The sequence below is a fragment of the Galeopterus variegatus genome, unplaced genomic scaffold (genome assembly GCF_000696425.1).
Source record: "Galeopterus variegatus unplaced genomic scaffold, G_variegatus-3.0.2 Scaffold3145, whole genome shotgun sequence".
NCBI lineage: Eukaryota > Metazoa > Chordata > Mammalia > Dermoptera > Cynocephalidae > Galeopterus > Galeopterus variegatus.
The window spans coordinates 98643-113435 of NW_007729256.1; the positions used below are offsets into that span (position 1 = coordinate 98643).

The following is a 14793-nucleotide window of genomic DNA, read 5'->3' on the forward strand; positions in this document are numbered from 1 at the left end:
CTTGTCCTCTAGCAGAGACGCGTTGTTGTGACCCAACTCTGAGAGTTAAGGAGATGGAGCTGTTTTTGTTTCTTCAAGGATGCATTGAAATGATCCCTACTCCCAACCATCCCCCTCTCTAGATATCTGTTCTCTGTTGGGTTTAGAACTAGGACTTTCATTTTTCTTCTAAAATATTTGAAGTTGTCAGTTCAAAGCATTTCTTTTATTTTTCTGAATTCTCCCCTTTTATCTGAGAAGAACAGTTATTCTCCTCCTCTGGGCATAATAGGCCAGGCTTTAACAGTCCAACAAGATGTAAGCTTCCCTGTTACTCCAAATATGATGTTTTGAAATACTATAGGCTTAGCTCCGTGGACCCCCAGGGTCTCTTTCTTTTTGTTTTCAGTCTGCCTGAAAACAAACAAAATCAGACCCACAAACCCACCCACATCAAAAGTCTGTCCCTCCTCCTTTGGTTCCCACCCCTTTTCTCCAAGTTCTCACTAAAATGGCATTTTGTAGGCTCTACCCATTACCTGTGCCACCAACACTACTGACCCACGCTTTCGTGAAGTGAAACGATGTTCATTTTCTTCTAGTTTACCCCTTGGCTTTCATTACTCAAAGCAGCAGCTATCTTTCCCTCCACATCGCAATCCAGTCTCATTTACTCTCTTGTTTAAAGCCCCATTCCACATTTATAGCTTTAAGGGATGGTTGAGGCTGAAATCTCAGATGTTCCCTTCCCCTTTAGACTTTCAAAGAACACTAGTGCTTGAACCTGACCTTCAACTGAGTCTCCATGTGGTCTTCTGGGTTTACCTTTCTTATTCTTGCCTCGTCACAGTTTTCTTTCTTCTTAATGCTGCATTTGCATAGTTACTACATTGTTCTAGCAGAGTAAACCTCTTACCTGAATTTATCCTGTTTCCTGGGAGGGGCCTGCCTAGTATCAGGATGCCTTGTGAAAGGCTCAGATAAACAATGTCACAAAAATCATAAAATGCTAATTAACTTCTTTCTCTGATGGCAATATTTCAGCACCCTAAAAGAAAGAGTTTTAAAAATTATTTTTGGGCTGGCCCCGTGGCGCACTCGGGAGAGTGCGGCGCTGGGAGCGCAGCGGCGGGTTCGGATCCTATATAGGACTGGCCGGTGCGCTCACTGGCTGAGTGCAGTGCAGGCAACACCCTTACCGGTCACACACAAAAAAAATTATTTTGAATAATCTTCTGTTTAAAGGACTTAGAGGCTTAATTCACAAAAAAAAGGTCAAAATTTAGAGTAAATATAAAGTGGGGGCCCAGGAGCTAGCCATGCTGGGATTGTATATCAGATTTCTCCTGACCTAATTTGAAAATCCTTCACTGTTTAAATCTGCTATTTTCTGGGCTGGCCAATTAGTTCAGTTGGTTAAAGCAGGGTGTTGGTAACACCAAGGTCAAGGGTTTGGATCTCTCTAACAACTAGTTGCCAAAACAACAACAACAAAAAACACTTCTATTTTCTAAATCATAACTATAATGCTGTGACAGGAGGCGGGACACCCAAATTTTATTTAGCACTTGACTGAAATGTAATATGACTTCAAGGTCATTCTATGTCAAAATATAGTGGTCAGCTATTGTTCATTTCCAATGAAATGGATAAGCCTTAGATGACAGGGACTTAAAGGCAGCCAAAAGGATGTAGGATAGAGCCAAACAACTTTTGAAAATTTAAGGGTTCAGGGAAAATGATGAAATCTAATCTAGAGATATTTAGGGAGGAGCAGAGCTCCATTTCTCTAAGACTGGAGGAGAACAGCGTAATTCTGTGTGAATGATGGTGCCCACTGCTCTGTACTGCAGTAAGAAGAGCTTGACCACACTTCAGGAAAACCGTAATGTAAAAAATGCCCCCTGGGAGTTCATCAAGTAGGGGTCTCTTGTTACAGAGGAGTCCTGTCCAGGCTAAAACTCTATTACTATGGTGTTGTGGAAACGGTGGTGAAGGCTGATCTGTGACTTACCTGAATTCATGTGTGTTAGGCCTAAGGTTGGCATTTAACCTTGTTGACAATGGTGTCTTAATATTGAGGAGACATTAAAATTTAGCCATGTGAATATATATCTAGTCTCCTCCAAAGTGTTGGGTTTTTTTAAACAAAAGCAAAAACAGAAACAAAACAAAGCTACTGTGAGCTGGTCCGAATCATGGGGCACAAGGGCTTTACATAGCTTCAGGCATGCAAATAGTGTCTTTGCTCACAGCACTTTTCCTTAGTTTCACCAGAGACATTAGAGTCATAGTCGTCATTTCAAAACCTGAGTACTGCTCCCACGCTTCCTCTTTCTGGGACCCATTTTGTCACCTGCAGGCTGCAGCTCCCTCCCCACAGGGGCTGAGCATCCAGGCCTGCCCCACAGAGCACTTGATGATGCAGATGGGGAGGGTGGGGAACACTCTGAACCATGGTTGTAATAGAAAAATCTAGTTTTTTTCCTTTGAGATTCCCAGGGCAGAGACAGCAGTAATGAGGTGTGACGTTATACACAGACAGACTGTCCACTTGGCCCTAGCTTTGGCAGCATTTCTTCATCTGAGTTGGAGTAGGCGCACCAAAGGCCAGAGGCAGTGAAATGCAGCAGTAAAGGCAAGGAGGGGCTGAGGACCTGAGGCCAGACAACTCTGGGCAGTGTCTCTGAAGGTGAGGAGTCCTCCCAAGCCCCGCAGGGCCTGCTGGAGTGAGTTGGGAAACAGAGCAGCTGGTTTTGATGGAGAGCCCCAGAGGAGAGAGATCCCAGCCCAGCTGCCCACCCGGTCTGCCCTGGCCCTGCCTCCTTGTGGGGCTCAGGCACTGCTCCTGGTGCCCTCCCATCTCCACCCTTGTCACGGAGATGTGCTACCTGAGATCAGAGTTTCAGCGACTTGCCCAAGCTCACTAAGTGGGTGGACATGTGTGGACTAAAGTCTGACTCTAGAACCCTTCTCAGACTCCACTATTCCTTCTATAAAGAATGTTTATCTTTGTTCCTCCCTTTCCCCCAAGTTTTAGACAGAGAGACTACCACCCAGAATGAGAAACACTGGAGTATTTTGTGATTTACCAACACATGCATTTTGTGACCCCACAGAACATTCTGGTGGGTGCGTGGAGTTACAAACGAAGCAGCTGCCACTTTCTTTGTTCCAAGGGGCTGGCTCAGTGATCTCCTTCAGTTGCGGAAAGTCCCTTCCCAGAGAGACTTTGGTTTTCCACTGGCTTCTCCTGCTGCTAAAATAAAATCCGGCTAATCCCTCAACCATCCAGCATAAACAGGTGGCGCTGCCTCTCCGGCATTTGTCAGAGGTGTGAAGAGGTCACTTTCTCTGTGCAGGTTTGCCCTCTGGCCGCCACATCTCTGTCCCGCTCCAGCTGACCTGCTCCTATTACTCGTGTACTCACCCTTCCCAGTGACTGCTCTTCTCCACTTACCCTCCTGCTGAACTCGGCTTTCAGAGTTACCATTTCTTTCTCTTTCATAGCATGAAGGCAGAAGTTAGTATAGGCATTGCACTATGCCCACCATGTCCTGTTAAGCTATCAAAAACTTGTCACTTCTCACAAATACAGACAAATGACTTTCTTATGTCCTCCACCCACAAGACTGGTGTTGGAGAAAAAGTTAGCAAGTCCGTTTAGAATTGACGTTTATAAAAGCAGGCTGGGTCTGGGATTTTAGTCCTGACTATCAAAAACTTGTCACTTCTCACAAATACAGACAAATGACTTTCTTATGTCCTCCACCCACAAGACTGGTGTTGGAGAAAAAATTAGCAAGTCCGTTTAGAATTGACGTTTATAAAAGCAGGCTGGGTCTGGGATTTTAGTCCTGCTGCAGAGAACAAAACAGACCACAACGTGTGACTTTATAGCACAAGATAGACATCATCAGAACACAGTCAAAAATACAGCAGCACAATCCATTCTTTTCTACGGGACCCCCTCCCCATTTCCACTGACATTTTCCCCAAACAAATTACCAAACAGTTGATGTGTCTTAAAATTTATTCACTTCAGGCCACAGGGCTACTTGAATAGGTTTTGTTATTCACGTATCTTTAGTGGGTCTTTTTTGGATTAGGAACCATGAGTGCCTTAAAAATAAAAGAATTAGGTCAAAATATCCACAGTTAAATAGATTCAAAAATTTGTCTAGATGTTAGTTTAATACAACCATTTAAGTGGTGGCCTTCATATGGTCCATGCAAGCCAACAATGTTTAAGGAATAAAGAATAAGAGAAGACCAATTACAAATTTAGGGGTATTTTAGAAAAAAATATTACAATTTTTTTTTCTTTTGGCAGCTGGCTGGTACAGCGATCAAATCTTGAACCTTGGTGTTATCAGCACCACGTTGTAACCAACTGGGCTAACCCAACTGAGCTAATTGGCTAGTCTTATCATAAAATATTTCACTGAATGCATCTTTGTGTTTTTAAAATCAGGAAAAGCTTGCTATTCAAATTTTTAAAATGTATTTTTGAATACTATGCAAATATTTTAGAGAAAGAATAATATTTTTTTTAAAAAAGAATTTCTTTAATGAATGATCAGGAAAGCAGAGGTGAAAGGTGACTTCAATTTCATAGCAAATATATATGCGTGCGCACATGTGTATGTATATTTTCTAATTATATCATAAGCCAGGCAACAAGGAGACTGGTCAACACGGGACTTCTCCGAGGCAGAGTTGCCAGACAGTGTGAGAGTAGAACTGGGACACTGAGCTTTTCAACACCTTACTGGAAGAGGAGAGTCAGGTGCAACCAAGAGACAATACTAAAATAGCTCTGCTCTTGCAACAGAGGAAGAGGAAAATGTGTCCATCCTGAGCGTTCCTTCTGAGAATTTCAGGGAGAAAGTCTGGAACCCTGCTCTCCATGAAGTGGCAGATGAGGGGCCCGGTTGTGGAGGACCCCTAGTGTATTGAACAGTTGGTTAGAACAGTTATTTCTTCCGCAAGGTGATGTGGGCACAGAATTGAGCTGTATGACTGGAGGGCCAAGGGAAACACTGTTCACTTTGCTGAATTTGCTCCAGGAGCCCAAGCCCTTAAGAGAAGCCTGTCTGCTTACTGCTGATATGAACAGTCTCTTAGCATTGTTGATCATTTCTCTCACTTCTCCTGCTGCTAGAAGAGTTCTTCCCATTTCCCCTTCTGCCCTAGAGCTGACCAGACATCTATGGAATGACAGGGCCTTTCCAAGAAGATAGAGCCAGAGTGATGGGGTCAACATACAGCAGAGATGAAGACACTGAGGGATAGGTAAGCACCCAGGCCTTGGACCCAGTGATGGTACCTGTTAAGAAGGTACCTGTTAAGAAGCCTAGTCCTGAGTCTTTCTAATGGCATCCAGCATTCCTTCCAAGGAGGTGACCAGCTGGTGCTACTAGAACGTCTATCCCAGTTGGGCAGGGCCTTGTGTCACCTCTCCCCCATACTCTGGGGAATCACGTCCTCCCAGGACCTTGGACACATGAGCTGATGCTTTGGGACATCTAGATCAGTGGGTGTCACAGAGGTGCCAAGGGGGCCAAGCCGAAGTTTCTGGCTGGGAAACCCAAGCTGCTGGCCTTTCTGGGAATGGCGGCAGCTAAGCGCAGCAGCATCTCCATTGCTGGCAGTTCTCAGGTGAGAGTGGAGGGGCTGCAAGATAGTGAGTTCACTTGAATGCAGCTTTGGTCCACATCTAACCCAAAGAGCTGTAAATGGAAGGGGATGGCTGTTTCTTGGCTCCTCAGCATGGCTTCCCTTCTACCTCCCTTCTTGTCGGTTTAGATCTCCCCCAGCTCCTCCTCTTCCTGTGTGAAAACACAGCTGATCCTGCAGAGGGCGACTGGAGCATTTGGCAGTGGTTAGTTTGCTGCAGTCACTGTATTTTTCAAGAAACAGCACCAAGACTGATTGCTTCCTGTCCCCCTCTTCATGCTGGAGGCTCAGAAAACAGGGATCTGGTCTCTCCGAACCACATCCAGGTCGTCATCCAGAGTTAACAAAACCTGAAATGAGAGGGACAGAGAAATGAAAGGAATGTATGGTCACACTAAGTCCCACTTTCTTTCTAAGACTCCCACGGGCTGAAAACTAGCTTCCCTAACTCATTTTCATGTCTTTTGCAGCTCTCTGCAATGCCTTGCTCTTAACAGGTACTTATTATAATTATATAGTTCATTCATCAATTAATTCAAATATTTATGAGGGTTTATTATGTGCTATTCTAGATGCTGAAGATGTAGTTTCGAACAAAAGAAAAAAAAATCCCTACTCTGATGGAGCTATGTTCAAAAGGGGACTTCGGACAAAAAACAAATACATGAATAAAAGGTAGTATGTTAAAGAGCAATATGTGCTAAGGATAACGATTAAACTAGGGAGGGATTATAGAAAGTATGAAGTGGAGGGGCAGTAAAAAGTTTTGATAGGGTGGGAAGTCATTACTTCCATCTGGGTCAAGACCTAAAGGAAAAGAAGTCTTACTGCATAGAGAGCAGTGCTATGTAAGAAATGTACCCTCCTCCTCATTTCTAGTTCCCTCGACCACCACTCTCCCTACACGAAACCCTTAGCTCCACTTTGGTTGTCTCTGTCTCTCTAATGAAGGTGACTGTCAACAATAAAAGCCATAAGGAATGACGTACACAGATTGAGTAAATGTCACAAACTGGCCACTAGAGGGTAGCCCTGCTCTACTCTTGAGAATATGTGGCAGGACCCAGACTTTAAATCGGACAGTGTTGAGACCCCAGGAACATAATTGCCAATTGAACCTATGTACAGGCACCACAGACTTTTCATTTGGAAAAGTAAAATAAGATAAAAGGTTGCAGGAGCTATCATGAAGGGTTGACATAAATGCTCATGGCTTCTGGGAAAGGGTTTGGCAAAAAATAGAGGAACTACAGGAGAGATTTGGAACAGACTGGTTAGAAGTCTGACCTGGCTGCTATCCTGAGCCACTCCAGGAATCTGTAAAATATTTGTGAAATGTTCAGTGAGGCTGGAGGAGTGGAAGAATGGGAATATAGCACGAGAAGGAATCACCCAGTGTTATCAAAATTTTAGTGAATGCCAAAGTGCTTCCTAGGGGGAATTTGGGGCATGTGATCTAATAGTGATTTCAGTCCAAATGTGCTGTGCAACTTAGGGAAAATAATTTTGTCACTCTGTGTTTTAAAATTTTGAAGAATAAAGGGAAAATGAAAATAAAGATCTAACTGAAGGATACAATACAAAAAAGAAATAAGATGGTATACACTGAATTGCAATGAGAAATTGGAAAAGGAAATAGAGAGGAATATAAAAGAGGGTGTAAGGAAGAGTGGAAGAGAAAAAACAAGAGTACAGGGTGTAAAGAGAGAAGAAAGTAACAGAAAGATATGATAAACTCACCAAGAATGAGAAAAACAGCGCAGTAGCAGAGAGGAAGTGCCAGACGTCATGGTCATCAAAGAAATCCAGCAGGATGCACTCGCGGTTCTTCTCCCGGGATTCAGCTGGGGTTCCCTGGAGGAAGATGAGGCAGGATGTGGGCAAGACCTCCACAATTCAACCGTTTAGAGGGCTGAGCATCCAGAAAACTATAGAAATGCTACTAGATGTTTGACTAAAAAAGTTCCAAGAAAACCTATGTCCACACAAAACTTTGTGCACAAATGTTCACAGCAGCATCATTCATAATGGCTCAAAAGTAGAAACAGCCCAAACAGCCATCAACTAATGAATGGACTGATGAATGGATAGATAAAATGTGGTATATCCATATGACGGAATATTATTCAGCAATAAAAAGATATGAAATACTGATACATGCCACAATGTGTATGAACCTAGGAAACAGTATGCTAAGAGAAAAAAGCTAGACTCAAAGATCACATATTGTGTGACCCCATTTATATGAAATGTCCAGAATAGGCAAATCCATAGAGACAAAATGTAGATTACTGTTGCCTAGGGCTAAAGGGTTAAGGAGAAATGGGGAGGACTGCTAATGTGTATAAGGTTTCTTTCTGGGGTGATAAAAATGTTCTAAAATTGATTGTGATGATGATGGTGGGCTGAGACTTTTCCTCTCTTCTGTGCCTCAGATACATCACTAATTTCCTGGGCCTCAGCTTTGGTATCTGTGAAAAGGATGAAATAACACTTGAATCTGGGTATTTGTTGGTGGATGGTGATTATGATGAGAAAGGTAGAGAAGATACACTAACCATCTCTTCTGTGCCTCAGATACATCACTAATTTCCTGGGCCTCAGCTTTGGTATCTGTGAAAAGGATGAAATAACACTTGCATCTGGGTATTTGTTGGTGGATGGTGATTATGATGAGAAAGGTAGAGAAGATACACTAACCAAGGTTTTTGCACAGTTGAACATCCTTTGGGAACAGGATCATAATATGTACAACATATGAGGAAGATCAGATTTGTAGTGTCCGTAGGGCTTACAGGCTTATGAAGTGCTACGCTGACCATGATGATCACATGCCAGGGGTTGAGCATTTACGTGTGGGTATTTAAAAACCATCCCTTTTTAGAGAAAGCTTTCATCTTAGAAAATGCAAAAAAGATAAAAAGCAACAAACACATCTTGGGAGATCAAAAAGAAAGGTCAAAAAGGCAAGATAGAGAAAGAACTTCTTGGAAAGAAAAACTGTCCTCTTACCTCCCAGCTGCTGAGATTCTGGAAGAAAAAATATAGGGCGGCAGCCCACACCACAGCGGTGGCCACGATGCAGAAAAGTGGCACTGGAAGGACCTTCTCGGAGCTGCGGAGCTGTGGGGTGAGAAGCAGATGCGGCAAAGCTGGACCCACTGCCTGTGGGCCCCGCTGCCAGCGCCCACTCTTACCTTCATGATGATGTAGAAGGCCAGGTACAGCAGCAGGTTGCAGATGAAGATCCCCAGCATGTAGGAAGCGAAGTCCCTGGGGCGGTATATCAACCCGAAGAGGGCGCTGAGGACATGGGGAGGAAATGTTGGCAGCTGTGAAGGTGGATTTGGAACATTATTGACTTTTCACTCCCCATCCCCATTTTGTTTTTTGGGGGGCAGTCATTTAAAAAAACTCACTTTGACATATAAGTAACTTTTAATTTATTACATCTTCTATATAACATTCATTTCTACTGACTATGTAAGGTTCCCATAAGTGAATGTACAGTAAATAATCATCCTTCCTTTCTGGTTGAAATAAAGGGTTCCCTTGTCCTTCAGCTGCTCACTATTACAAAGAACACGGCAATGAATAAGTGAATACTTTCAGACATATTGTGCACTTCTTTTTTTTTTTTTTGCATTTAAGATTAGTTCCTTAGAATAGTTACTAGAAGTAGAATTATGTCAGTAACTGGCTTGACACACATTACCAAATTTTTGCTAGCTGTCCCTGGCTTTTAAATTAATACTGTAATTTATTTTGGTTGGTGTTTAGCCTTAATTTTGTCTCAAATTTCTGTTCAGTGTCAACAAAACTCTTAATTATATAACACTTCCTTATTTCCTTGTTCTTAAAAGCTTGTTTATAATTAACACACATCCACACACATATTTTATTTTTGGCAGCTGGCTGGTAAGGGAATCCGAACCCTTGACTTTGGTGGTGTATCACTACGCTGGAACCAACTGAACTAAACCTCACATACATATTTTAAAAATCTCTGTCTCTGTCTATAGCTAGTTGGATTTCTGTTTTCTGCATTCTGATATACTGATTTATGTTTCTAATTTCTAACTTCGGATCAGTGCCTCACTATTTTATTATTATTTTATAGTATGTTAGATTATATGACTAACCTGGCCTGCACTAATCAATATAGTAGCCACAGATAGCTATTTAAATTAAAATTTATTAAAATTAAATAAAATAAAAAATCCGGTTTCTCAGTCACACTAACCATGTTTTAAGTGGCCAATAACCACATGTGGCTAACAGTTACTGTACTGAACAGTGCCGTGTAGAACGCTTACTTCATTCCAGAAAGCTCTATGGGACAATGCTGGGCTAGTTACTCACTATACCCCTCTGCCCCTTCTTCCTTCTGTTCATCATCTTTTTCAGAGATCTTTGAAAGTTTTGCCTAACCAGGCAAATAAATTTTAGAATAAAATTCTATTAACTTACTTCCAATTCTAATTCTAAATTTATTCATTAATTTGGGAATAATTATCTTTACAACAGTTAATCTTCCCACCTAAGGCATAGCATCTCTCTTCATTTAGTTAAGTTTTCCTTTATATCTACTAATAAGGTAATTAAATTTTCTGCAGAAAGATTCTGAACTTCTCTCAAAATTTATTCCTAAGTATTTCAAGTATAAAACGACTATTAATAGACTCTTTTTTTGTTCATTTTATAATATAACTGGATTTATTCTACATAATGTAAGAAGCTTCCTCCTTTCAGATTTTGAAATCTTCAGTATACCAAAAAACTCTTAAATACCCTTCACTCAGACTCATCAATTAGCATTTTGTCACATCTGCCTCATCACTCTCTCTCTCTCTCCATGCGTACATGTATACATATATATCCACGTCCACATCTCACTCTCATGTGTGTACATATATATAGTGTGTGTGTATATTTATATACATGCACATACACACACCATTTTTCTTCTTTATGACCACAGGAGAGTGAATCTTTTTGAAATAACATTCATATTAAATCACTCCATGTTTTTATGGTGTAACAGGGAGGGAGGTGGCCCTCTGTGGGGTGATCATGGTATTAGTGTTCCATGTGCCTCATTCCTCCCTGTGGTCCCTGGTGTCTAGAGAGTGAATCTTTTTGAAATAACATTCATATTAAATCACTCCATGTTTTTATGGTGTAACAGGGAGGGAGGTGGCCCTCCGTGGGGTGATCATGGTATTAGTGTTCCATGTGCCTCATTCCTCCCTGTGGTCCCTGGTGTCTCACGGAGCTGTCTAAGAAGAGAGAGCCCATTCACCCCGTCTTGTGAGCAGATTGTGTGTTTTGTTTTTATGTGAGAGGCAGAGACAAGCCAGGTGATTCTGAGCTCCTGGGGCCATAGTCGTTGGTTGTTCGTTATCAAGAGGTTGGTTCCTTTTCGCCCAGCAGTGCCCTACAGTCACCGGGACTGTGGAGCCTGCTCCTAAAATGGTGCTCAAGAAGAGTACTGCAGGGGCCACTACTGAGAATTACCTCATCTTGAATTGCCCCCAGGTAAAGGAGGGAATCCTTAAAAGGTAAGGACTTTACCCCGAGATAATCCCTGTGGTGACAATATTATGGGAAGTTTGCTCCAAAAGCATAATGGCCCTCAAATAGGATTCAAATTCTCATGGCTCGATTCTGGCTTCCCCTGAAAGAGTGTCTCTGTCTTCATTCCTTCATATGTCTTAATGTGCACCAGGCGTGGGGAGTCATTTCTGCTGTCAAAGGTTACTGACCCAGAAGGGCAAATCAGCTCACAGCCACAAATAAAAGCAGCTAAACTTACTTATTTTTTGAATGATCAACAAAATATCCCACTCACTCAAAATTTTTAATTGAGAATAGGCTGCATGAAATAATTTCAGCTAGCAAAAATTTACATTTATTGTACTGTTTTATTTTGAGGCCATTTGAGGAAAAATGCCCAAGGGGATAATGAAGGACAAAAGAGGTAGAAGGATAATATAGGTGAAATAGGAAGAAAGAGACCTGGAAGAAAAGAAACAAACAGGAAAGAGACTTGCTCACGCACATGCACTTGCTAAGAAAAAGAAATTTCTACAGCAAAGAATTCCTACTGTATAGCCATCGTGGAAAGTTCTACAATAGTTTAAAACTGTGCTGCACTTTTGCAACTATTGGCATAAACTCTGTCTTTCTATCTATCTATCATCTACCTGTCTGTCATCTAATCTAGCCACACAGATTTAATGAGTTTTGATGTTTGTGTTGTGGAGCAAATGAACTCAATGCATCAGTGCTTCAAAACAGGCTGCTACTGGTGCACAAGAGCTTCCACATGCTTTCTGTGCAGGAGGAAAAATATTAGGGCTATTTTTCTCAAATCTCTACAATTTTAGGGCTATTTTTCTCAAATTTCTAGACAATCACAGCCCTACCCTTGCCTTAATTTCGGATTTCTTTGTAAAAATGACAGTCGAGGCAAGCGAAACCACAGTGTTACAGACATTAATAAAAACGACAACATGTTTTCCTAAGCTACTTACAAGGACCAGTTAACCAGATTCCCCACGATAAGCAGCACCATTCTATCCTGGAAAAGAGGAAAGCAAACATCAAACGAAGAGGCTGCACACAGTACTTGTAACTTAATGTAGCAGAAGCATCAACTATAGAAAAACAACTGCCTCGGTGTAAACAAATTTTCTGTGGCTCTGAGAGAGCTTTGTCTATGGTCTGACACCGATTCTCTGCAAGGACTAAATGGCAAGGCCTCTAACTGCGAACAGACATCTCATTCCTGTAGAAGAAAATGTGGTAGGAAAGCAGAACTCTGGCTGTTTCTCCCCAATGTTTAAGTGGATCTGGCCCCACTTCTCAGTGGGGAGGCTGGTGGAATGTGCTGATTACTTAGTAGTTAAAAGAATTCTGCTGCTGGTGCTATGTAATCAAGGACTGTTTCTCTGGGTTGTGTTATTTGGTGGCTTCTATTGCAACTCTCAGGACCCAACTGTAGGGAGTTAGTTTTGTACCCATTACTTTGGCTCCTGCTACATGGTCTTAACACTAAAGTTACTGGGTAGAGGAGAAGACAGAGAGGAAAGGTACCATCTTAAAGGACAATTACTCTGATAGGGATTTATTCACAATCGGTCCCTGTTCCTCTGCCTACTACTTAAACTTCTAGGTGAGATTTGATTATACTTCAATTTTCATGGCCACTCATTTGCTATTTAAAAGTAGGGATTCTCTGTCTTTGTGGGTGATCCATCCAATGTGTAGGAAATACTTTTGTTTAAAAAAACATTAATTCACCTATTAGAATGGCGAAAATTCAAAACACCAACAACACTGAATGCTGATGAGGATATGGAACAACAGGAACTTCCATTCACTGCCGAGGGAAGGCGAAATGGTACATACACTTTGGAAGACAGTTTGGCAGATTCTTACAAAACTAAACATATGCTTACCATATGATCCAGCAATAACTCTCCTTGGTATTTACCCAAATGCGTTGAAAACTTATGTCCTAAAAACCTGCACACGAATGTTATACTAGCTTTATTCATAATTACCAAGACTTGGAAGCAACCAAGATATCCTTCAGCAGGTGAATGGAAAAATAAACTCTGATACACCCAGATAAAGCACTAAAAAGAATGAGCTATCAAGACATGAAAAGACATGGAGGAATCTTAAATGCATATTACTAAGTGAAAGAAGCCAATCTGAAGAGGTTACGTACTGTACGATTCCGATGACAAGACATTTTGGAAAAGGCAAAACTATGGAGACAGTAGAAAGATGAGTGGTTGCCAGGGGTTAGGGGAGGAACAGATGAGCAGGCAGAGCACAGAAGAATTTTAGGGCTGTGAAGTTATTCTGTATGATGCTACAATGGTGGATATACATCATCACACCTTTGACAAAACTCATAGAATATACAACACCAAGAGTGAGCCCTAATGTAAAACCATGGATTGGGTAACAATGATGTGCCAGTGTAGGTTCGTCACTTGTAACAAATGTGCCACTCTGGTGGGGGATGTCGATCGTAGGGGAGGCTGTGCTTGTGGGGGGGCAGGGGCTGCCGAGAAAATCTGTGTGCTTCCTGTTCAATTTCCCTGTGAACCTAAAACTGCTCTAAAAAACAAAGTCTAATTTTAAAAAAGAAAGAAAATCTGCACCAATTAATGTAATAAAAACACCCAAAACATCAATCTCTCCTCCTGCTTCACAGCTAAAGCATGCTTAATTATCAAAATACTCAGAGGTCCTAATGGGCTTTTCAATTCTCAATTGAATAAAACTCTCCAGTCTCAATTCCCTCAAATTTTTAGTGCCTATTGCTCCTGTCCAAGTTCCAGAGGGCTAAAAGATCCCCACATTCCTTTATGTAAAAATCCTTCGGATTATAAACGATTATTAGGTACTTATTGAATTCCTGTGTGCCAGGCCCAAGTATCACTAGTTCTGACAACAGCACTGTGTCATGGCTGGGGCGGTGGGCTCAGAGGAGGGAGTAGCCTTCCCAAGGTCACTGGCCAGAAACCCATGACAGAGCTGGGACCAGGGCCCTGATCTCTGGGCTCAGGATAGAAATGTACAATGTACTGAAACCTATATTATAAAATATAAGGGAGAACTTTTAAAGGTATTTTCCAAACACCAAGCAATAACCACAGTTTAAAAAAGATATTCTTGCTCATTGTAAAAATGAAACAATACAGAAATGCATAATGTGGAAAGTATATGTTCCTAATGAAAGTAATTAGAGTGACCACATGACTCAGTTTGCTTGGGACAGTCCTGGTTTATGCCTGCTGTCCCAGTGTAACTATTAATAGTGTGCCCTTTCAATTTCGAAAGGGTGCCCCTTGGACTGTTATTTATAGAGACACTGTCTTGATTTTCCTCTACAGCAGGTATCACTGTTTAACAGTTTGGTAATATATATTTTCCTCTTCTTTATAAATGAACTACCAAATATTTCATTTGCAAAATGGGAGCATCCTAGCTTGTCTTTTATGAAAAAGACTAAGCAACATGCCTCTTCCCCCGCTAACTGGATCTCAGCCAGCCTGGGCCATCTGGCCCTCTTGATTTTAGGAGCCTGCCCCTCCTGCTGTTCCCCTACTTTCT

General features: G+C 41.7%; 1 protein-coding gene across 1 annotated transcript in view; it reads right to left on the reverse strand.

The window, feature by feature from the left end:
- Positions 1-4533: 4533 nt before the first annotated feature.
- Positions 4534-14793, reverse strand: part of SIDT1 (SID1 transmembrane family, member 1) — a 100375-nt gene continuing 90115 nt past the window's right edge. Inside the window, exons 22-26 of the mRNA XM_008584096.1 lie at positions 12195-12241; positions 8856-8961; positions 8671-8781; positions 7399-7512; positions 4534-6008 (exon numbers count right to left, since the gene is read on the reverse strand). Of these exons, the coding sequence (XP_008582318.1) occupies positions 5946-6008; positions 7399-7512; positions 8671-8781; positions 8856-8961; positions 12195-12241 (441 nt within the window). The 3' untranslated portion in view covers positions 4534-5945. The remainder of the gene's footprint in view (positions 6009-7398; positions 7513-8670; positions 8782-8855; positions 8962-12194; positions 12242-14793) is intronic.